Here is a 23197-nt window from a genome sequence, read left to right on the forward strand (position 1 = left end):
TAAATCTTGAGTTCTTGAATATTCTATTTTTTTCATTTCGAAGACTATAAAAAAAATCGCCGGCATAACTTTTTGATGCACAATATATTGATGGTTAGTATTTTTTTCTCCTGTGAAATTTCTTAAGCTACTTACTCATCAATTTTAATTCACAAGCTTTTTTTAATTGGATTGACACAGATGTGGAGCAACATTGGTCAGAAAGAGGAAAAGATAAACATTTTTTTGCTTATATTATCAGCATAAAGTAACAATAGGAAAGTACGTGTCTTATATAAAACGGGAACACTTATGTAAAATTAAAACCTTTAATATACAGTGTGTTCCGCAAAAAAGTATACTCAAAAAAGTAAACACGAATTATTGGTTTTCAAGATTTTCCACCCGGGACATTTTTATTCCAACCCACCCCGCCGCTATTAGGTACCCGAGAGGAGATAAGAAAAAGTCGAGATTTCGAAACGAAAAAAGCTAATTAACTTTTGATTGAAAGCTCTCTTTTATGTCATTTTGATGAAATTTTTCATTTTAATGGTCAAACCTACGCACCTTCTAAGTCGGATTTCTCGTAAATGAAAAGCTGCTTGTACATATAATTCTTTCAGTAATGGAAAAAAGAGTAATTTTACTTCCTGCTACATATGAAATTAACTTTTTTGGACATTTTTGGACACCTTTGGTTTAAAAAGTCATTTTTTTCACAGAACAACACTGTAGACAAATCATAATGTTACTGTTACTAAATAGGTATCTTTTTTGAAACTTTTATTGCCGAAATATATTTTTCCAATGCAATTTGAAAAAGGAATGAAAAAAAAGAATGAGAATTTCACGTGTTATTTTTTTGCGGTTAGATTTCTTTACACTCAAATGAGATACAAGCGTCTCTTAAAGCCGTCTTGATAACATTAACTCCCTGACCAACATCTAATGAAATTCTCACTGGTACGTGAATCCCACCTCCTTCACGCCATCTTCCTTTCAAATCTTTCGCTGGAGGAACGGTATTCAAGCTGGAAAAAATGGAACGTGTTGATTCACTTAAAACACCCCTGTATCAGTGTCCTAGTAGGTTTCGCCCCAGTGGATAGCTCAGTGAAAAACATGGCCAAAACTAAAAAGTCGGGCAGCACACCCCGTCAACTCACAACCCTAGTACCCCTCCCCCGGAGTTTTTTAGGTATATCAAGCCCAAACCAGGTGAACACTTTTTCCACAGTCAGCTGAGACAGGGGTGCCTCACTCAAGATCTTTCCGTATTTAAAGCTCTATGCAAAAAAAGCCCGTCCACAAAAAGAAAAAAGAAAAAAATCTTTGAGATGAACTTTACCCTAACCCGTCCCGAGGCACACACCCTAACCACTATACCACTGCTGAGCGTCTAACGGTCGATCAAATAAGAGTATGATTGGTGCTTTGTGTAGAAATCTTGCAACAATTTTGGAATCGCGGAACAAGTTCAATCAAAACCTTGGTTCAATCAAATGTTTGTACTGTACGTAAAAGAAGTCTTACCATGTCATGTTTATTCCCAAATGTTCCAGGCTCCCTAAAATTTCTGCAACTTTTCTTTCCAAGTGGCCAAGGGTTCCTCTTCGATCAGTGACACGAAACGCTTTCCCGTCAATTCCATACGGGCAATCAATTTGTTTAATGAGGAACGATTCATTTATTTCCACAGAAAATTTACACAAATGGTAACCTTTGACGAGAGCGTTTAACTCGATTTTATATAACATTATGGTCTACTTTCTGTACTTTTTCTTCGTTCATCGGAAATTTTCATGAGATACACGACTTCCAAACACATGGGAAATACACAGTGTGGAGCAGCACCAGACCTGTCTTTCTTACACATCAGATTGCGTAATAATTTCTTTTGTATTCTAATTGACTTCAACGTTGTGGGGGAGAGCTTAAAAAATATTTCGAAAAATCGTTCGAATTGGTTTTTAGACCAATGAAAATCGTTTGTGATAAAGAAAAATGTGTGAGTTTTTATTTTGCAAGAGTCTAAACACCCTTTTCGTCCTTTCTATGAAATTGGGATTTTTGAGTGAGGAACAGGAGAAATCATCGAAATCATTATGGCCAAATTTATCATTAAAGGTAATGAAAAAGTTGAGTTTGTCAAAAATTTTCTAACAAACGAAAACATAAGTTTTGACGAGGACGATTTTGAAGTGGAAGATGTAAGTATTTTTTTAGTTTGTCAACAACTGAAACATTTTATTTTGTAGTCATTGTCTCAGTAGCCCGGGGCCCGGGGTCCACTTAAAAAGCTTTTTTAAAGACTGGATGGCGCGATTAAGTGGCCCGGTAGTATATGGTAATATGATTTTCCCTAGGCGGACTGTAAAACAGTCTTTTTCCGACAATTCAAAACGAGACGGGAAATTGCGTAATTTAAAATCAAAAAAAAAGGGTAGGGGTAAAACATTTCGAAAATGATGTGCGTGATTTTTTTTATTCTTTTTCTTGATTTCACTATTTTGGTTTCTTTGATTTTATTCGATTGATTTTGAATTTGATTTGTTTTGATTTTATATGATCTTTCATTGTTTATGTAATACGGATGGTTGACTTAACTTCTACGAGGTGCCAAATTTCGACAACTTCTTCTAAACTTCTTTCGTTTTTCATAGATTGGTCTAACATTGCACCAAATTAAAGATGTACAAACCAAAATTATGGCTTGGTTAACCACCCACCCTTCAGTGACGAAGAAATTTTTCGCAGAGGAGGTACTTCAAAGAGGGGCTGGTACCTTCTCTGACTATATGAAAACAACCATCGTGCCAACCTCAGAAGCCGGGAAAAAGCACTGGACAACAATGGCTGCGTTTTTGGATGATAAGTCGACACAAGATGCGCTATTAAACAAGAAAGCCTCGTGCGATCGTGGTAAGTCTTTTATGTATTTTAAAATTCATTCCAAAATTGAATTTTCCAAATATGGGTGGGTTTAAGATAATGCTTTTCTATTTTTATAGGGTTTAAAATGTTTGGGAGGATCATTTTTTCTCATTCTGAAGGCCTTGTTGTTTTCACTTCTGTAAACAGGAGTTTTCGAAAATCCCTTTAAATTTTCAAACTTTTTTAGAGAAATCGGGACACAGTGGTTTGAAAACACAGTCGTCGCCGAGGGTTTCTTCGTTCTCCAGCCAACAGAAGGCAATCCTGAATGGCTATTATAAAGAACACTGTTTCATCGATAAAGATGAAACCAAAGAGTTAGCTCAAAGAACAAAACTCACCTCAAAACAGGTACGATACCAATTAAACACAGTAGTACCATCATAGTCACAGAGTAGTCGTTGGATACTCTTTCTTAGCTAGTATGTCATAAACGTCTGTCTTCTGTCTTCTCGTGGGGAACATATTTTGGGAAGCTCAATATTGAATCATTGGAACCTATCATGCTAAATTGTAAGCGTGGGGATACCAGACAATTTCGTTTTTCGTATTACTAGACTTATTTTTAGCATCGGGTAAATATTTCTAAACATAGAATTACGAAGAATCTCATGATTTTTATCATACTCTATGCCCCAAAAACTTGCCTTCTTTTTTCGTGATTCCTTAGACACTTCTGATAGAAAGGTGTGATATGTAAAGAAGGAAAGAAATAAAAGTTTCCATACTTCCGTGTATTGGAAGATTTTACTTTCATGACTCTTTTCCAAGAAGAGAGCTCTGCATTCAAAAGTTAATTTTCCTTATTTTAGATTAATACATGGTTCAACAACCGACGATCCAAGGACCCTGAAGCCAAGAAACGTAAACTTGCTAATTGAGAAAATAAATATATGTGTCATCATACAAAACATGTCTTAGTTTTCATTCTGCTCCAAATGTACCTTTGTTTTCAAATTATATCATCCTATCCCAGTCACCATTAGAAAGATTTAGCTCTAAACCGCCGTTCTTTAGGCAGAGTATTTTTAAAAGTCATATTCATTCATTTGAATCTCTTAACGTAAAATTTATCACCGCGTGCATAATAAATTCATTATATGTAGCGTTTGCTTTTCAAATATTTCTCATCATAGTACAATGATTATTCTAGAAGTACCTAGGACACAATTCCTAACGATTTCCTTTATTTCTAATGACATATGCTCTAATTTCAATTTTTACAAAGTATTACACCGCTGTCTATTGCAGTACATGATTATTACACGATAACATCCCTATGTCACAGACCCAGTAGGACTCAGGACCCACTTGAAAATTTTGTCCCCGGTGAGAAAATTAGCTTACCGGGAAGTTGAGACTGTTGAAAGAAGTTCCCTCCGGGCCTATGAGACAGGGGTGCTCCGTGTTAAGTGTCAAGTAACCATGGCAATCTTGATATAGATCATACCTAATCACAACTTACAAACGTAGAAAATAATCTTAAACATATTATACAGATTTTTCTATAATTAGAAGTCGATTAAAGCAAGGCTAGATTTTATCTCGGGAAAATGTAAAAAATAACTTTAAATGTAGGATATGTGCTTTCCATCATTGATTCTTTGCATAGTAATGTGATTGAGACCTGTGCGACTAAATTCTTATAGTTCGTCTCCTCTCATAGTCTGTCCTCGCAGGTTATTTTCAGAGTAAACGTGACGATGGTCATGTCCAAGAACTTGAGGTGAGATTTCTTCTTGAGTCTTTGATCTTCTAATGTTTAAATTAGACTCATTTGTCATTTGGCTGTCTTGCTCTTCACATTTCAACAATAACGTAGGACAGATTTCAAAATGCCGCCAAATGAAATTAAAAAAAAGTGAGATATCATAGGCGTAGTGATACCCTGCAAAATTTATGGATGAGAGCGGTTTTTACGACAATGTAATTATTGTCTTTGTTTTATCAAAAGATAATGAATATGTCTTAAACGTCTGCACTCCCTCATAAATTTTGCAAGTTATCTCGCTACGCCTATGGTTATGATTTATATTGTTTATTATTAATGTATCCGAAGCCATATTGTATTGTGAATATTTTACTAAACATTTCAGTCCTCCATCTGGAGCAAGCATATAAAGAAAGAAAATTAGACAAGACAGTTAAATGTGAGGAACAAAAAGTAAAATGAATCTTTTAATACTTCCTCCTTTTTTGTCCACCACCGTTGTAAAACCACCCTTACCAAAATAAACGACCTGAAAGTGTACTTGAAGTATACATAAGCTGTACTTTGTTTATACTTACATGAGATGAAGTACTTTCTAAGTATACATTAATCATACTTTGCATTAGAAAGTATGAATAAAGTATAAATCCAAAAACTATACTTTATTTATACTTCAAATATGAAGTACAAATGAAGTATACTTTAAAAATACTTAAGAAAGAAATAACAAATTCATTTATAGAAAAGTATACTTCATGTATACTTGGAGAAAAGAGATCAATGGTCGTAAATTGTCAAGTATATTTAGAGTATAAAAGATGTACGATTTTTACATGAAAGAAATTATTGCTTCTAAAATGAAAAAGAAATTATCAAAGTCAAATGGTTAAAGATAAAGTAGCTTTTTCGCAAAGATACAGGTTCGATACATTTTTTGCTAGTATAATGTTTTTGACCAGCTTAGATTGCTTATACAGCAATAAATCACAATCACTCAACCTTTTCATATAAAAATGCGCCTGTGAATTTTTATCAGTAACATTAACAGGCCAAATAGGTGGACCATGCAAAAGGTCATTGAAAACAGATCATTTCAGAAACCATATGTAAAGAAGAGGCAATTCTTGCATGGAACCATTAAAAAGTACGTACGCTCAAGAGGGGGAGGGGGAGTACTCCCAAAAGAGTATGAAGGGAAGGGGGAGTCTTCCAGGTGAAGTACGTACGCTAGTAAATTTTTTAAACTGTCTTTTTTGAGAAAAGAAAGATTTTCGCATTAAAAATTGCTTTTGCGATTATTTTTCATTTCTCCTTTGGTGTTTGTTCATCATATTTATTCTTTTGATATTTGTTCTTTTAATACTTTGGGGGCCTACATACTCTATGGTTACAAGAGTTACAAGTTCCGACTTCAGTGAGGGGGAGGGTGTAATAAAAAGCGTACGTACACTGAAGGGGGGAGGGGTATTCATAAAGTTTACGAAAGCGTACAAAGGGGAGGGGGAGTCAAAAAATTGCCATTTTCGAGCGTACGTACTTTTTGAATGGTCCCCATCAAATAAATTATTTCTGAAAATAAAATTAAAAAAACAATAACTTACTACAGGCCAGTAACTTGCAAAATGTTTTCCCAATGAAACTGAACAAAAATACCACTTTCTCCAACTCAATGTGCAACTTTTATAGTATTCTTATTCATTTTATTCTTTAATTCTAAATGAAAATAAATGCCATTAAATTTTCATAAGGAGGGAGGTTATTTAGTCAGTAATGGAGGTTATACTATAAAACACCTTGTGTCTGTGGCCTACCGGGCCACCCCGGTTGAAAAGATTGCTTGAAAAATCCTATTCTTTGCCCCAGTGGATAAAATGGTCACCCCAGTGGAAAATAAAAGATATGTCTTCTCTCATCCCAGTGGTAACACAGAGAAATAAATAGAGCAAACCAACTGAAAATATGATGAAAGAACAATATAGACTTTTGTGACCTCACTGGGAAAATATCACCAATAGGTTTCAAAGATCCTTTTATTAAAATTCTGCTGACGTCAGTTTCAGGTGTAAATATCACTTTTATATGGCCCAAAAAAATTGCATTCGTGATAAATTCAAATAGGATGAAAGAAATAAACAAAATATAAACCATAATTAAACAATTTTGAAAAAATAAAAATTTCAAAAACAATAATGGACTTGAAATTACCACACTGGTTAAAACAACTGAACAACATTATAAAAAGCAAAGAAATTTTAGTTTTATGGTTTAATTTAGCTAAAAATGTCAAATTTAGGAGATAAATATTACTTTAAGGGAAGAAACTTTCGCAGGAAACTTTCGCGAATTAGATCGCGAAATTTTTGCATTTCGCGAGAATAAACTTTCGCGAATGGGACTTTTCTTAAGCAAGTTTTTCGAATGTATTTTTCTGTATATGTTTTAACAATGATTAAGTCATAGAAAGGGCAAGTACAAAAATTTAGTAAGCAAAAAATTTCAATAGCTGTAGAAAAAATTTATTTTCGTGAGAATAAACTTTCGCAAATGAGCCCATTCATAACTTTTCGTGAGAATTCACTTTCTCGAATTTGACCAAAATTCGCGAAATATGTAAACTAATATTTCGTGTTTCGAGGAATTTAATTTCACGGACGACACCCATAACCGCAAAAATTTCTTCCTTTAAGGTAAAATTATCAGTCTATTTATTGCTTTTTCTTCTTCTTAACCGCACAATATACCATCAGTTTCACACTTTATGCGATCATCAGCAAATATTTATACTTTTCAAAATAATCCTTACAAACGTGATGGATTGGAAATTAAAAAATTGTAGCAAAACTCCCTTTATTTTTGAAGATGTTGCATTAGAATAAAATTTGCTACTTTTTGAAATATATAATTTTGATAATTTTAAGAAAAGTTGAAATCAAGTTAATAAAGATACAGTACCATCATTAAATCTAGACTCGACTAAGGAAAATAAAAAAAATTGCCAATTATTAGTATTAATCATTCTCAATCCTATTTGGAAATAATACAATATAATCATTCCCCACGCCATTACCAGTGAAACAACAAATATCAATGATGTCTTTAATATTAATAACATCAATAGTCATATCAACCAAAGAGATCGGTATTATATGCTCCAAAGTTGCATCCTGATTATTGCTTATTTTGGTATCCAAAACTTTTGGAACATTAACAACAGCCAAATATTGTGGATTATCTGGATATTTCCCAGAGTCCAAATTTAGAAAATAACTTACGAATCCAAAGGATATTCCAAAACGCCCATTAAATTTGATAGTGTAGGTATTTCGCTTGATAACTCGCTTGTAGCTTTTACTTTGGATTATAAGCCCATGAAAACAAAGTCTCTGAAATGTTAAAGCATGCTTAATCGGATGATAAAGATGGTTCAATAAAGGGCTTACAGAACTACATATTTCCACATTACGCAGGTTTCCAACAGAGTAAATACCAGGTACAATAGTTTCGCCTAGCTTTTGAACTTTTTGGTGGTATTTGACCGTCATTCTATTGTAAAGTGCATGGGCAAGTGACCCAGGGGTTAAATTTCGTACCATTTCAGGTATTTTATGTTGTAAAATAGTGTTTGTAACTATTTGAATATTGACATTTTGGGTACCATGAAAAAGATGCTTATAGTCACCGTTGTAGTCTTCGTACCAAAATGCTGACTGACACCAGAGAGGTCCAAGATTTGATACAGACCTTGATAAGTGCAGCAAATTGTGTACGTTATATGTCTGATATCTTTGACCATATAATCGTTCGATTTTGAGGCAGAAATGCTTCAAAATACGTTCAGAACTTTGAAGATGATCAATAGAAATAGAATCTTGTAACAATAGAAAAATTGCCTCAACGAGTAAAATATAATGTTGGAAATATTCGTCGGGTAGGAAGTCGTACAAAATCGGTACAGAATAAAACAACAGAAAACTACGAAATTCGGAGCCCTTGAAATAAGACAAATCACTTTCAATGTTTCTTGGGACTCGACTTATGAGGTTAGGTAAAGTTAGCTGCTTTATACGTGTATCAACATCTTTCACCTTATCACCGATAAACCAAGGCAATTTTTTGTATGCTTTATTGAACCACAATTTTATGAGCATCTTCACAACTCCAAGAAGAGTATTATGTAAATAATCAATGCCCAAGCCATTGACAATATCGAATCGTGGAATTGCGAGAGCCCAAGACATACCTTTAATTCCACAAACGGGGGTAATTTTACCTGTTTCGTTTAGGACTTTTTGGGCTTCTTTTGCATGCTTTACCACTTCTTTGTGAGTTCTATCAGCACCATGTCCAGATTTATTTGCAAAATTGAAGGGAAAAACATGAGTGTGACCGTGAGCACTTGTTTTGCATGTTTGACCAGCTTCTAGACAATAAGAACATCCATAATTCCCGTTAAACTGGTTGATATTTTGAAACATGCTTTTTGCTGGAGCATCAAATATTCCAGAAAGTAAATGTACTTTAATAAGTTTTTCACCCTCTTCGGTTTGGATAGCCTTCCCTGGAAAGAAGAGGAAATGAATCTGAATGAATGAAACTGACCAGCAAATGTGACTGTTGAAAGTTCCAATATCATGTTCTCACAAATAGATTTCCAGAAAATTTGGTCACTTCTTATTTCAAATTTATGTATTTCGTTGAGCTCTTAATTTAAGGAGGGAATTTTAAAATATTTTTTCTGGGTTATAAAAATTTACAGTTTTTAAGCACAGAAGAGATTACTAACGATAAAAGTAAAAATATGTTTTGTTACCTTCAGAACCAAATTCCTGAAGTTCTCTAGCAAATGGATGAAAAAAAGTCTTGAAATCAGGTTTATTTTTGGAAAACCATAAGCCACAAAACAAACGATACTTTCTTTGGTATCTAAAATAAATAGGTGTAGGCAATAAAGACAAAAAGGCAAAATTTCAGAAACCAATTATTGATGCCCGTGCATAAAATCAGAAAATTTGATGAGGTGCAAAATACAACAAACTTCTAAATTTTTAATCATCTTTCTGAGTAGAATAACTCTCATTTGAGGCTTTACAATTCAAGTCATTGTACTGTAATAACCTAACCTAGACCAGACCCTTAACCCCAAAGAAAAATCAGACTAACATTTACAAAAACCTTTATAAAAATTAGACGGCAAAACAGAGTTTTTGGGTAGTGTCCAGTTTTTCTTGCAATAAGTTATACAATGGTTTTCCAAGAGTCAAGTTTTTTTGTAAAAGGTAGGGTATGTTTACAAACCTTTAAAAATTGGTAAAATTTTGAGTAACAATATTTTAATTTCCATAAGCTTAAAAATAAGTTACCTTAAAGATGGATGCAGCTCATTAATAGTGTAGTATACTGGCCACAAATCCATCTTCGAAGATTTAAACAATTTTACACCATCTGTATTACATTGTAATGATATATGAATCTCCTTCTTCTTAGCAGCTTGTGAAGTTCCACGAAGAAAACCATCAGATCCAAAGTTTTTCTTGTATACTTTACCATCAATTATATCTTCAATATGTTGGTTGCACTTCTTAGTTCTTGAAACTGGGTACTTTAAATTGTTTAAGAATCCTTTGTCTAGGATGAAAAAAAAGTAAAAAAGTATTTGTATGTTTGTAGTTGATTTTAAAATTAATTATAAGCTATGGCTTATGGCCGAGAATTTATTTAGCCCTCCAAATCAAATCAAAATTTCAAAGATTGGCAAAATTTAGACTTATAATATACTCTGATTCAAGCAAGGATAGACCGCAAAGTCAAATAAGTGGTTCCCCTCCACTCCCTGGAATACCCTATTGAGACTGTTGTGACAAAATCTTTTTCTATATATCTTTAAAAAACATAATTTTATAAGATAATTTCCAACTTACATTTAAATAATGATTCCAAGTTGGTAAGTAGTGGTACAACAAGAAAATACGAGTTCTTTTTAGATTTCGTTTTGCAGACACTGCATACTTCATTATGTTCAGTCCCCATGTAGGTGAAACACTTATCACAATAATAGTGGAAGGCTGCCTTTCCTCTCAATTTTGCAATAAACCTTCTAATAAGTTTCATTGTCTTCCTGCATAAATTTGGTGCAATCATGTGTGCTTCAACTAAAGCGATTAGATCTTCAACGGCAGTTCCAGTAAGATGATGCCTATAAAACGAAAATTACAAAGAGTTTTAATTATTCCAGATTATTCAATTCACACAAAAACAGCTGGTGATAACTTTAAATGGAAAAGATCAAATGTAAGTTTAGAGAGGTTCAGGGAAGTGCGCAATCGCGCAACCACCCAGGAATTTTAATCATGTGATCCGGAATTTCATTTTTCACTGGTGCAATGTATAACAAAAACCGGGAACATTGGACACCACAGAGCCACCATGGCAATGACCACGGTGACGGCCTATGTATCTAAACCAACCATTAAAAAATATTTATCAAGTGACAAGGAAAAAAGTCAAGATAGTAGCGGGAAAGTGTACAAATTTTATTTGTAGAATGCTCCACCACGGGGAAATATAACAATAATTGACGGGCAAAACTTACGGCTCTTCTCTTAATTGATTATCATTACCGAAACTCGTTGTTGTTAATATCAGTGTTGTTAATAAAATGAAGCGGGATTTTTTTCCCACGCTCTAGCTTTGACTTTTGCATGCGCGCACAATATCTCTTAATTGCTGAATTAAGATTTTTGACTATATATCTGACTACATTATTTTTGAAAAATTTGCAAAATAGAAAAGTTTCGTATTTTGTTCCTAAAGCCAGTTTCTAAATTTGGAAAACCTTCTATGTGGAATTTTTTGTTATTGGCCCGTAACTAGGTTGAGGCAGCTCATTGCTAAGATTTTAGCTGGAAATCGAAAGTCCAAAGTCCAAAAACCTTTAGTATATTGGTAGAATTCTCCATCACGGGCAATAATAACAAGAATTGACGGGCAAAACTTTACTCTTAAGACTTAATCGTTAGGGGTATCCGTATTAGTGACTACCATAAGGTCGTCTAATGTTGTCAGCCGGAGTGTTTTAAATCCCATTAGCCATGTTCCAGAGATTGGAAAGAGCAAAAGAGAGAAAGAGATGTGATGTCATGGCAGAATTGTTGTTGGAAACTTGTGTTTTTGAGGAAGGCTACCACTCACGGTATTGTTGGAGTCTGAAAAGAAGACCACAGAAAACCAGACTTTTTGTAATGCATGTTTGACAGGTAAATTGCAAGTTGCCCCAATTGACGGTACCAGGCGGAAAAATTAAAAATTTTATAGTGATTTCTATCCTTGCATCTTTCTAATCTCTGAAAATTGGTGAAATAAAACAGGGCTGACAACTGAGAATATTTAGACAATACATAAATTACCTCATGATGAATGTCAGTATCAACATGATGCTGACAGAAACTGATAGTCTTGAGCCTTCATAAATCGGTTTATCTGCTTCATCATCACAAGAACCAGAAATGGAGTCAAATGTGTTGAATAAAATTTCGTTGATTTCTTGATCGTTATCCTCCTCATCATCATTGTCATTATCGCAATCTTCAGAATCAATCAATACTTCAAAATAAGGGTCTTTTACAAGCTCTTCAGTACTGTTTGGCTGTAATGCTGGATCATCGTCATCTTCATCAAGGCCTCCAGTTGCAGCAACAGTTAAGCCATTGAGAATGGAAACATTTTCTTCGTTACTAACGTTGTTGTTGGTTACTGTATTCACAGCATTCAATTCATGTTCAAGTGACAGAGGTGATGAATCATTTTCAACATCTGAAAAACTCATGTCACATATTCCTGGTTTATTGGATTCAGCATCACTATTTCCAATCAAATGATTGGAATGCATATCTTCTTGTAAATGATGATCATCATAACTATCATAAATTTCTTCATTGTCCAGCAGATTACAATCTACTCTATCAACTACAGCAACATCATGGCTATCATGATTGTCAGTTCCTGGTGGTACTTGCATGTGTGTATCTTGTTGTTGTTGAGAACGAGCAACATGGTTTTCATTTTCTTTCTTCTTCCAATAGTATAGAGTACTTCGTGGAATCTTATTATTATCAGAATTTGAATGTAAATATTGAAGATAAGGACCGCGCTTTCTGGTAGTTTTATCACTATTACCAGTATCACCAACATCATTTGAATCATCCATTCCTTCAAAAAGTATAACTAAGTGTAAAGTATAACAAACGGCAAAAGTCTTTCCACACGTCTATAAGAGTCTATAAGATAAGTAGTCTGGTTCAAATTCGGAAAAAGTTACGTGTAGCAACAAATACCATTTTAGAAATTAAATTTCACCGATCCGATCCATACAAATTTGAAAAACGTATAAAACAAAGACCAAAAAAATATTCATTTATTTTAAGTTTTATTCAAATTTTAAAGCAATATTTAATTCAAAAGTTAATTAAACAGTAAATTTTTACTGATAAATTCATTAAATATTTTTCTATGTGCAATTTAAGACTATCCTAAATAACACTAAAATAGTCTTTACTTTTTATTATGCATTGTAAAAGTCGAATAAACTACAGACCGGGAAATAATAAAAACATTAGGGCTAAACTCTTTGGAATTATCGGTCTCTATTTTATTTATGGACGTTCTTATCTTTATTTTTTCTTTCGCAGCTTCACGAGCACGAGGGAAAAGAGAACCGCTGTATATTTATCTTCTCAATTTGACTCAAATTTCTTATTAAAATATGAAGTATAGACACGTTGTAATCATATGGAATGATGAGAGAGTTAGCATGATTGCTGAGAATAAACTTATTGCACCAAATGGATTAGAGAAGGATTGTAACGTTTCTCACCAGCATGGTAATGAACTCTGGCAAGGAAAAGTTCACAGCTGCCATGGTAAATACTTATTTGTGTTACTTGTGTGGTTGTTCGAGCATCCTGCTTCAGGTAAGGTTCTTGGTGAACCACGCCTCTGTGTGATCAATCTGTCGAGAGAGAAAAAGAATCTCAGCAGATATTTTTCATGTCAATTATTGAATTGGAATTAGCTCTCCTGCACCCAGTATATCCATGGATCTGGGGTTCATCTGGGATAGACTTAAGGTGTGTGTCCAGGGCTCTTTTGAATTTATCGATAGAAATGTTTTTGAGGTTTCTGATGCTCTTTGGCATAGCATTAAAAAGTTTTGCACCTTGCACTGCAAGTGTGCTTAGCGCTGTCTCTAAATTTTGATGTTTGGTTCTTTGGAATTGACAGTGTACACATCGGGCCCAGCCGGGGGTTTTCAGTGGTTTTGATACCATTTACAGTAGGTACAATCTTTTCCATCACCTTCCAGACTACATTATTCTGTAGCGTTCTCTTCGCCTTTGAAGTGAGTATCTTTGTCTGTTTTAGACACTCCCAATAATTGTTTGGGGTGCCATTTATCTTTCGTAAGAAGGACTTTTGAATTATCTTCAAGTCTCAGAATGAGACCAACTGCATTTGGGCTCCACAGAACGGAGCAATATTCTAATATTGGTATCACCAATGATTTATATAGTATGGTCATACAATTTAAAGATCGTGAAGAAAAAGTTCTCAGGATCCAAGATGTTAAGTTTTTAGCCTTTTCGATTACTGCAGTAATTTGCTTCTGAAATGTGCAATTACTGTCCATAAGGATTCCAAGGTCTTTCACAACATCTTTGTTTTTAATCTCAACACCAGACGGTGATGTATAGCTTGTTTGAGTCTTGATCTCATGGTTCTTTCCATAGCGCAAATATAAGGATAATCTTTTTAAGCTTTTACCTATATAGATTCACTTGAAGTTTTAAGTTTGGTAGACGAAATCTTTCTTAAAGGGAATCGATGAAATATGAAATTTCGCTCCTAAGTTTCCTCCTAAAATGGGCTATTCCATTTTCAAAACATACAGGGGTATTGACAAACTTTTCTAGGGGGTCTGAGCCTTGATTTTCCAAGGGGTTTTTGTTCATTTTTCAGATTTTCTAAGGGGGGGTATTGAAGGTTTCCAGGGGTCTCTCCTCCTAAACTGACATCAATAGTTTTTTTCCAGGCTCTTTTTCAAAAAATTTCACTTTCCAGGGGTGTCAACTCCTAATTTCCAGGGGATAGTTTGTTATCCAAAATTTTTTTCAAAGATTTTTTGTATTTAAGAGCGCGTGCATAAGGAATTCTGCTGCTTCACATGTAGCAATAAACAAACTGCAGACTGCGCGCTAGAAGATTCGTGCCGCCTGACCAATGGCCGCATGGCCAGTAGTTAGGAATAAAATTTTTTGGGTCTACAGGTTTGGAATAGGGTCGGACAGGTGACGACAAACAAAAAATTTTTTACGGCCAGCCTCAGAGTTAACAACATTAGGCAACCCGACCGACTCCTGAAAATTGAGTAAAATTGAGTCAGAGAGTCGGTAAATTCTTCAGACTTTTTGTTTTGATGACATTTCCTTGCCTTTGCTCAAAAATTTTATTATTACTGCCGATTTTTGTGAGCGATTTCTAGCGCATTCGCAGCATTTTAACTTTGTTTATCATTGCACGTGCCATTATGTGTCAAAGGTCACAGTGTTTAAACTTCCTAATCTGAAACCACGCAAAACATACACGCGATTGGGCCTCCTGCCGCCTCAGTTAACGCCCTTTTTTACCTTTTACCGCCTCACAGACCAATTTTAAGAAAACACAAAAATTTTTACAACCAACCGACCGACCGACTCACTTTTTAGATCCAACGAGGACGCGAAATGAAGATATTTGTGATTGCTGCCTTAGGGTACGTGGCGGTACATGCATCTAGAGATTTGAGTTTAAAGTATTGAATTTTCCTACATTTTAGATACCAAAGCAATGGCACAAAAGACGTTTGGCATATTGAGTCCTCCAGCAAATGCGTTCTCCTTGCCTGATGGGAAACAAAAGAGGCAGAAAAAACCAAAAAACTTTGGCGAAGATTTTGATGATGGCGGTGCAGATGTTGAAAATAATAAGACAACACCAACAAACATTTCCAAAAAGAAAATCTCTCAGAAGTCAACAGAACCTAATTCAGTTTTAAAGCAAACTACAAAAACAAATGTTGAAAAAAAAAACAACACCAACAAACATTTCAAAAGCGAAAAAGTCTCTGTCTACAGAACCTGATTCAGTTGTAAAGCCATCGACAAAAGCAAATAAGACAAAAGACTCAAGTAAATCAACTGAAACTCTATCAAACTCAAAAAAAAGAGTGAAAACACAAGAGGAGAAGGCCAAGGATAAGTTGGAAGAAGAAGAAAGACTGAGACAGATCCAAGAGAAAGAGAACCGCTTCATGCAAGCATTGGAAAACACAGCAGACTCCTCTCCTTTTTTCCCTGTTGGTGATGTTGATGACGATGCTGATGATGCTTCATCATTATCTGGCTCAGAGATATATGAACATCAATTAATGAACAGTACCAGGGAGGTTTTACAAAGGAATGACAATACCATCGCCACTTCTCCAGGCGTGAACGCTAAAGGTTATCCTACCAAAGGAGGTAAAGTTCCACGTACAAAATTTTTGAATAATCCATCTGAGCCAACCACCCCTACCAGAAACAATCATCCAACATTACCTGGTGGCTCACCTGGTGTTGACTCCAGGGAGGTTTTACAAAGGAATGACAATACCATCGCCACTTCTCCAGGCGTGAACGCTAAAGGTTATCCTACCAAAGGAGGTAAAGTTCCACGTACAAAATTTTTGAATGATCCAACTGAGCCAACCACCCCTACCAGAAACAATCATCCAACATTACCTGGTGGCTCACCTGGTGTTGACTTTGTGCACGTACAACCCAAATTTACAGATAGAAATTCGAAAGGCTACCCCAACAAAGGAGGAAAGGAACCACGGGCCAAACTCCAATCAAATTCGGCAAATTCAACTCCTTCTAGTTCTACCAGAACCAATCATCAATCATCTTTTAATTCTACCAGAACCAATCATCAATCATCTTTTAATTCTACCAGAACCAATCATCAGTCATCTTTTAGTTCTACCAGAACCAATCATCAATTATCTTCTAGTTCTACTAGAACCAATCAACTATTGCCATCTAATGGGTCACCAAGTATCTACCCAACCCACGAACAATCTCCATTCAGACATAGAGTGCTTTCTCCAAAAAAACCAAAAGGCCCAGTTAAAACAGCCTATTACAGAAAATCTTGTCATGGATGTGCTGTCAAGGATGAAACAATCAATGAGATGAAATTGAAAAGGAATGAATACGAAGAAGAAATCGATAGGCTCAAGAAAGTGATACAAGATGGTTACTTCATTGGTAATTCTATAATATTTTAATATCTAGGGCTCTGTTTTTCTGTCTGTCTGTACGCACCTTCATTTTCAAATGATAACGTCACTTCGTTTTGATGTTAGAATGTCTCCTTTTTTTAAATAGCAAATTATTCTCTTTTTTTCAAAACATGAATGGTGGGAATTTGAATTTGAATGACATGAAAAGTTCTAAACTTTTCCCTGGAAATTTATATTCTTATTTGTTGTATTCTTAACTTTTTTTACCTTCCTGCGTTTCTTTTTGCGTGATTAAATTTTCGAATATTTCTTTAGACTTTCAACTTTTCTACTTTAAGGGAACTTATTTTTGTGTTAAGGGGGTCTGAAAAAGTTGCATTTCGTGGAACTAATTTTCACGCTTGACACCCATTTTTTGCCTAAATTCTTTCATTTTCTTAGGGATTTTTGAAAATTCTCAACAAAGTTGCATTTCGCGGAACTAATTTTCGCGCTTAACACCCAAAAGCGCGAAAATTAGTTCCTAAAGGTATTCGCACAGTACGTAAACTACACTCACACAAGCGCCAGCAATATTTATTTTCAGTGTATGACACTGCGTACGCAGCTAGTTTATTCTATTCTCATAGAATAGTCTTCTTACAAAAACATTAGACCAATCTAATGAATACTTTTAAATGCAAGGTTATTTTTTTACACCAATTCACACCATATTTTTATAGATGTGGAGAAACCTGTATCTGGAGTACTTCCAAGAAAGTTAGCTGCAGAAAGAAAGGTAATCTCAGCTTGAATGAGACATAAAAATGTGAATTTTATTCATATCAGTTTGGAATCTTTAACACCCCAGACTGCCTTTTAAAAATGTAGTTTGCCTTTCCGAGGATTGATTGCCTGGAAGCCCGGGGGTACTAGGTTTGCGAGGTGACGGGTACGTCCGAGCCGAAAATCGAAAAACGACCCTTTGAGAGACAAGATTTTGGTGGTTTTAGGACCCTTTGAGAGACTTTTTCCTAAATTTTGGTCCATTTTTTCCAAATTTTGGTTTGATTTTCACCAAATTTTGGTCAAAATTCTTGGAAGTCGTGACCCTTTGAGAGAGAAATTTTTGATTTTTGTGATTTTGGGACCCGTTGAGAGACTTTTGAGGAATGAGAAAAGGTACCCTTATGGCTCGCACATACCCGGCACCCATTTTGCCTAAGTACCCCCCCCCCTCCCCCCCGGGCCTGGAAGAAATTTTATTTTATTTGTCCATGAAAATATTTACCCTAATTATTTGGAAATTAATAAAACAAAATGAAACTTTTTAGATTGGAATGGTTAACCAACATTTTAAAGAATTATATCTCTTCAGGGATAATTAATTTAAAAGAATTTTCAATTCAATTTCAATATGACTTTTAAAGTACACAAAACTTTATGGAACCCTTTATTGATTTTATCAAATCAGTTAGAGTCATAGTGAAAGTTTATTGTTGCTTGGATCACAAATTTACTCTTGGATATGTTTGAAGAGATTATTTCACCATTGTGTTCTCCCATCATCACGTATCAGAAGAGAGGAATAGTTGTTTTCACATATTTTCTTCAGTTTGTTTAAAACTTTTATATCCAGTATATTTATTCTTTTTTCTCTTCAATAGATGGTTGAGTTGAATCCCGACTCAGGAATTTTCATCACCCAGAGTGAATTGCGTGCCCTCAATGGGAGGACCTCTGGAACAGCTGCAGGAAATTTTTTGATAGATGTTTTTTATACAAAAAAACAACAGTTGGGAATGAATTTACAAGGAGCAAACAACAAAAACATGGTTAACCCTACACTCCTGGAGGGTATTCTTGGTAAGATTTGTCTATTTTGGGTGCGGAAATTATTTATTATGTAGAGCTTTCTCCTCAATAAATACAGTTTCCTCCCTCCTTCCCTAAATTTAGGAGTTTGAAAATTTTGAAATTGCCTGCAGGGGGGGGGGGTTATGATTATAAGCAGTTCTAAAGATTTTATTGCCTTCAAAATTTTTAAATTTCTCATTAAAATCAATTAATGTTTTGGGCAATACATACATTTCTCCTTGTTACAACAATTTTCAATAAATCAGATGAAATGAGAAAAATGATTGTTTACTTTTATTTATGGGCGGTTAGTGTAAAACGAAGGTCACAGGTCAGTGATGACAGGTTGACTCTAATCAATGTCATTGCAGAGGAAAATGTTTGGAAAACACATGACCTGTGACCTGCGACCTGTGACCTGTGATCTGCGTCTTACACTAACCGATTTATGGGGGTTATTGTCAAAAAATTTTGATTTGGTTATGATAGGGTAGGTTTGAGCCCCCAGAAACTATTTTTAAAATTAGACAATATTTTCTCAGAGAGACTCTGTTGGCTATTCATAAATCAAGTCACAAGTCTGGTTGACTCTTTTGAATGGAGTTTTATTAAATCATATCTAGCATTAGAATGTTTTTATTTTCTCTAGATTATGTTAGACGTATGTATCCAGGACAATGTTCTGATGCTGAGTTCTCCAAAGACACATCCACTAAATAAATTTTCCATTGCTTGGAAGGAAAATGTTAGCTTAAATTTTGTGGTATATCAAACTTTGATTTTGCTTTATCCATTCAAAAGTTATGAAGAAAAAACAACAGAAATAAAAAAAAACAGGCAAATATGGAATTTTCTCCCTAAGAAGCTTTCAGTAATGGACCTTCGATATTTGTCACATTCAAACCAATCGAGTTTAGCTTATATTTTTCTTTCCCTTTAATTTGATATTTACCTTGTGTTTATCGAATTAGGGAGACTATCCCACTCTTCAATACGCCCCCATATTCGATGAAAATCGAATTAAGGAACATCAACTGTATTTCTTTTTATTTTATGGTCAAAACATTTGAAAATCCCTCAAGCTTTTTTACTTTTTGAGAGATGGTTAAAGTGAACTCGGACATGTTCTACAGTCCTTAAAATGTACTTCAAATTTGATATCCCTTTTTTCTCAAAAATAGTAAAAATCCTTGTCATTTATTCGTCAGAAACTATTGAATGGATAAAGCAAATATGAAACTTTATAAAGTATATATATATGTATATACTGTATAGCCTTTTTCCTTTCAAACAATGAGAAAATTTATTCAATAGCATTTTCATATCTTTTAGAATTTTGATCAAGACCTAAGGTCTAGACAAATTTGTTCTTATTTTATATCTGCTACTTCTTTAAAATTTGTTCAACAGGGATATAATTTTTGCCAATACATGTGATTGTTTGATTACTTCTACTTTGTACTGTATTCTTTTTTGTAAGATACCTTATAATTATCAAATCAAAATTAGTTAGAACTGACTCGTCCATCTTTGAAATAACAGGACCTCAGATTGTTCTTATAAAAAGAGGGTCGTGTGAAATTTTCGTTCTAATAAAACCTTTACATTTCAAAATCTCATGTATAAGTTTTTTTTCTTTTACAGAGTGAAAGTAAATAGTTAAATCAATATAAAACATAACTTCACACTTTGAATTGCATGTGTACATTTATCAAGCTAACTTGTATCTAATTGTTGTATGGTATGGTTGAAAAAGGCATGTGTGATGGCTGACAGGTAATATTTTGAGTTTATAATATAACACAGAAATTAGTTCCTTTGTGTCATTTGTTGTTATTAAAAATGGTTAAAATAATATGCTTTTTATCATTGAAAATTACTGGCATTATTATACTTGTTGATATGATTCATGGTTTGATAAAAGCTCTTCTATTTTTGATAGAGCTGTATTCCTGTAACTTATGTTTAGGTTGTAAGGGTTTTTGTATATGAAGCTCTTAGTTTGCAGTATACATTAAGTATACTTCTTTTTTGAAAGACATTTTATTTTACGGTGTACTTTAAGTATACTTAATTATGTCAAGTATACTTTAAGTATACTGGTGATGTGTCCAAAATGTACTCTACTTTAAGTATACTTACTAAGTATAGATAAAGTTTCTTTCATGTATACTTAAAGTATACTTTTTACCAACTTCATCTATACTTGTTAAGTATATTTTATGTATTTTCTAAGTATACTTTAAGTATACTCTATTTTGATGAGGGCAATTAACAAATCTGTTATGGAAGGGTATTGAAATGGAAGCACTAAAAAAGAATCAATAATGCATTAGTTTAATTAGTGGTCATTACCGTCTTAGCTTTGTTGATCATAAACTGAAGTGAAGTTTATCCCGTCTCATTCAGCGCTCTGATGACACATGTAACTCGGTTCGGAGAGACTTTTAGCAAAAATCAGCAAAAGTCCCAGCAAAAAAAGGTGGCTCGAGTGGAAGACAAGAAAATCCCGAAAATCTTACTTTCAAAAGCTACTAAAGGAATCTTTAAATGATATTTATTCTAAACTTTCTTGTTTATCTATTTGGTTTGTCCATCGATTTTTTTCTTCTCCGGGGCTCAAATCTAAAGGCTTTTTTTATCATTTTGTCTGCCGGGGCTGATTTGAAAATGGACCTCTCACAGCCAAAAGTTACCTGTTTGAAATTAAGGTATTTCATTTTCATCCAAAAATCCTGAGTGGTTTTCATGTACAAAAGCGCCAATTAAACGCCCACGTCGCTCCCTATCGGCCTTTTGCTGTCTGATATTCGAATGCGAAAGAATACGTAATTTGAAAACAAAACGTTAGCTTTAAATTCTTCTTTGACTTTTATGACGTATTGATTGTTTTAAAAGAGGGGGACAAGCATCAGCCAACACCAGGATCTTTTTCTGGTGTCCGTCCACCAGTAACGAAAATAAAGCCTGGGATACACGGGAACGAAGTTGATCTATCACTGGAAGGAATTTAAAAAAACGTGTCGTTCGAAAAAAAAAGAAAACGATGGATTCAATCCTTCGCCTTGAATACGGAACAGATCTTAAACGCTTCCTGTATATTATACGTGCTGGGAAATATTGAAGATTCCACTCTAGTCCTTCAGGCTTTCAACTCAATAGATTTGATTTGACTAGAGGTAGAGTGAAGATCGCATGGCCCGCACTTTCACGCAATCAAATGACACAATCAAAATCGCAAGTCGGCGTTCAAGTTATCAAGGAAGTCGAAAGTAATCGAAAGGTAATCGAAAGTAATCGAAAGATAATCGAAATAATCGAAAGATAATCGAAAGATAATCGAAATAATCGAAAGATAATCGAAAGTAATCGAAGGTAATCGAATTAATCGAATTAATTGAGAAAAAGATTGGAGATTTCGATAAGTTCGATAAGCATTCGATAACTTCGATAATCGAAGACTAATCGAAACGATTACTCTTCGATTAGTTTCGATCAATTCGATTAAAAAACGAATTCGATTACCTTCGATTGGTTACGCCTGGTTTTACTAGCCTAGTTAACTAAGCCCGTATTCACAAGGCTAGGACACACGGCTTATGGCAATAATTTTTTATATTTATATTATATTTATTATTTTTTTTATATTTACGGATTTTAAGTTTGCCTTGGAATACTGGCTTAGGGAAAGGGCGCGTTCATAATATGAACGCAGGATTCGGTGAGCTTTTGATTGGTCAGAGTGGGTCACGTGGTAAAAAATCGGGAGTTTTCGTGAGCGATAAAAGTTTATAATTATTTTATCAGAAAACGAGTAGAAGAGGATGGGACTCATTGAATGCAAGATCTTTCTTTCAATTATATTATGATGTGAGACTATTACCATGAGAGTCGAGAGATATATTTGGAATACTATCAGAAAAAGTTTTCAAGACCTGATCACGGCCTGATAGTGCTTCTCTTGTTTTTGGGAAGAATTGAACTGATGAAGAAATAAGAATGCTATTTGTCGTAAAGACAGCAAAAGTTGCTTGTTTCCAGAATGGCAAATAATAAAGTAAAGATTTGTGATTGAACATTGACTATCGTATGTGGCATATAAGAGAGAGTACTTGTACAGATCCTATGCTGTAGTTCTGTTTTCTGATTGCTGGATTGCATGACATGATATTGTATTATACTGTAATGGATAGATGATAGACAATTCTTGGTTTTTGACTGGTTGTGGTTTCTTGTTGTTTTATGAATTTGAGACTTTATGCTCGATTTTACAGACAATGACATCTTTCGTTTTCGAAGATTATAAAATCATCGGTGCTTATTTTCAGTGACAGCTATATATACGAATTCAAGACTCAAGAAAATGTTTTTTTTTGGGGGGTATTGATTACATTGTTTTGTATACGGTATTTTAGCCTGCT

General features: G+C 34.4%; 1 protein-coding gene across 1 annotated transcript; it reads left to right on the forward strand.

Annotated features, from left to right (window-relative positions):
- The first annotated feature begins 1818 nt into the window (after positions 1 to 1818).
- On the forward strand, positions 1819 to 3818 carry LOC136815827 (uncharacterized). The gene is made up of 4 exons (XM_067072275.1): positions 1819 to 2192; positions 2646 to 2904; positions 3104 to 3267; positions 3729 to 3818. Exons 1-4 carry the CDS (start codon positions 2088 to 2090, stop codon positions 3795 to 3797), a joined length of 597 nt encoding a protein of 198 aa, XP_066928376.1. The 5' UTR covers positions 1819 to 2087; the 3' UTR covers positions 3798 to 3818.
- The last annotated feature ends 19379 nt before the right edge of the window (positions 3819 to 23197 follow it).

The sequence above is a fragment of the Clytia hemisphaerica genome, unplaced genomic scaffold, assembly GCF_902728285.1.
Source record: "Clytia hemisphaerica strain Z4C2 unplaced genomic scaffold, Clytia hemisphaerica genome assembly, whole genome shotgun sequence".
Lineage (NCBI taxonomy): Eukaryota > Metazoa > Cnidaria > Hydrozoa > Leptothecata > Clytiidae > Clytia > Clytia hemisphaerica.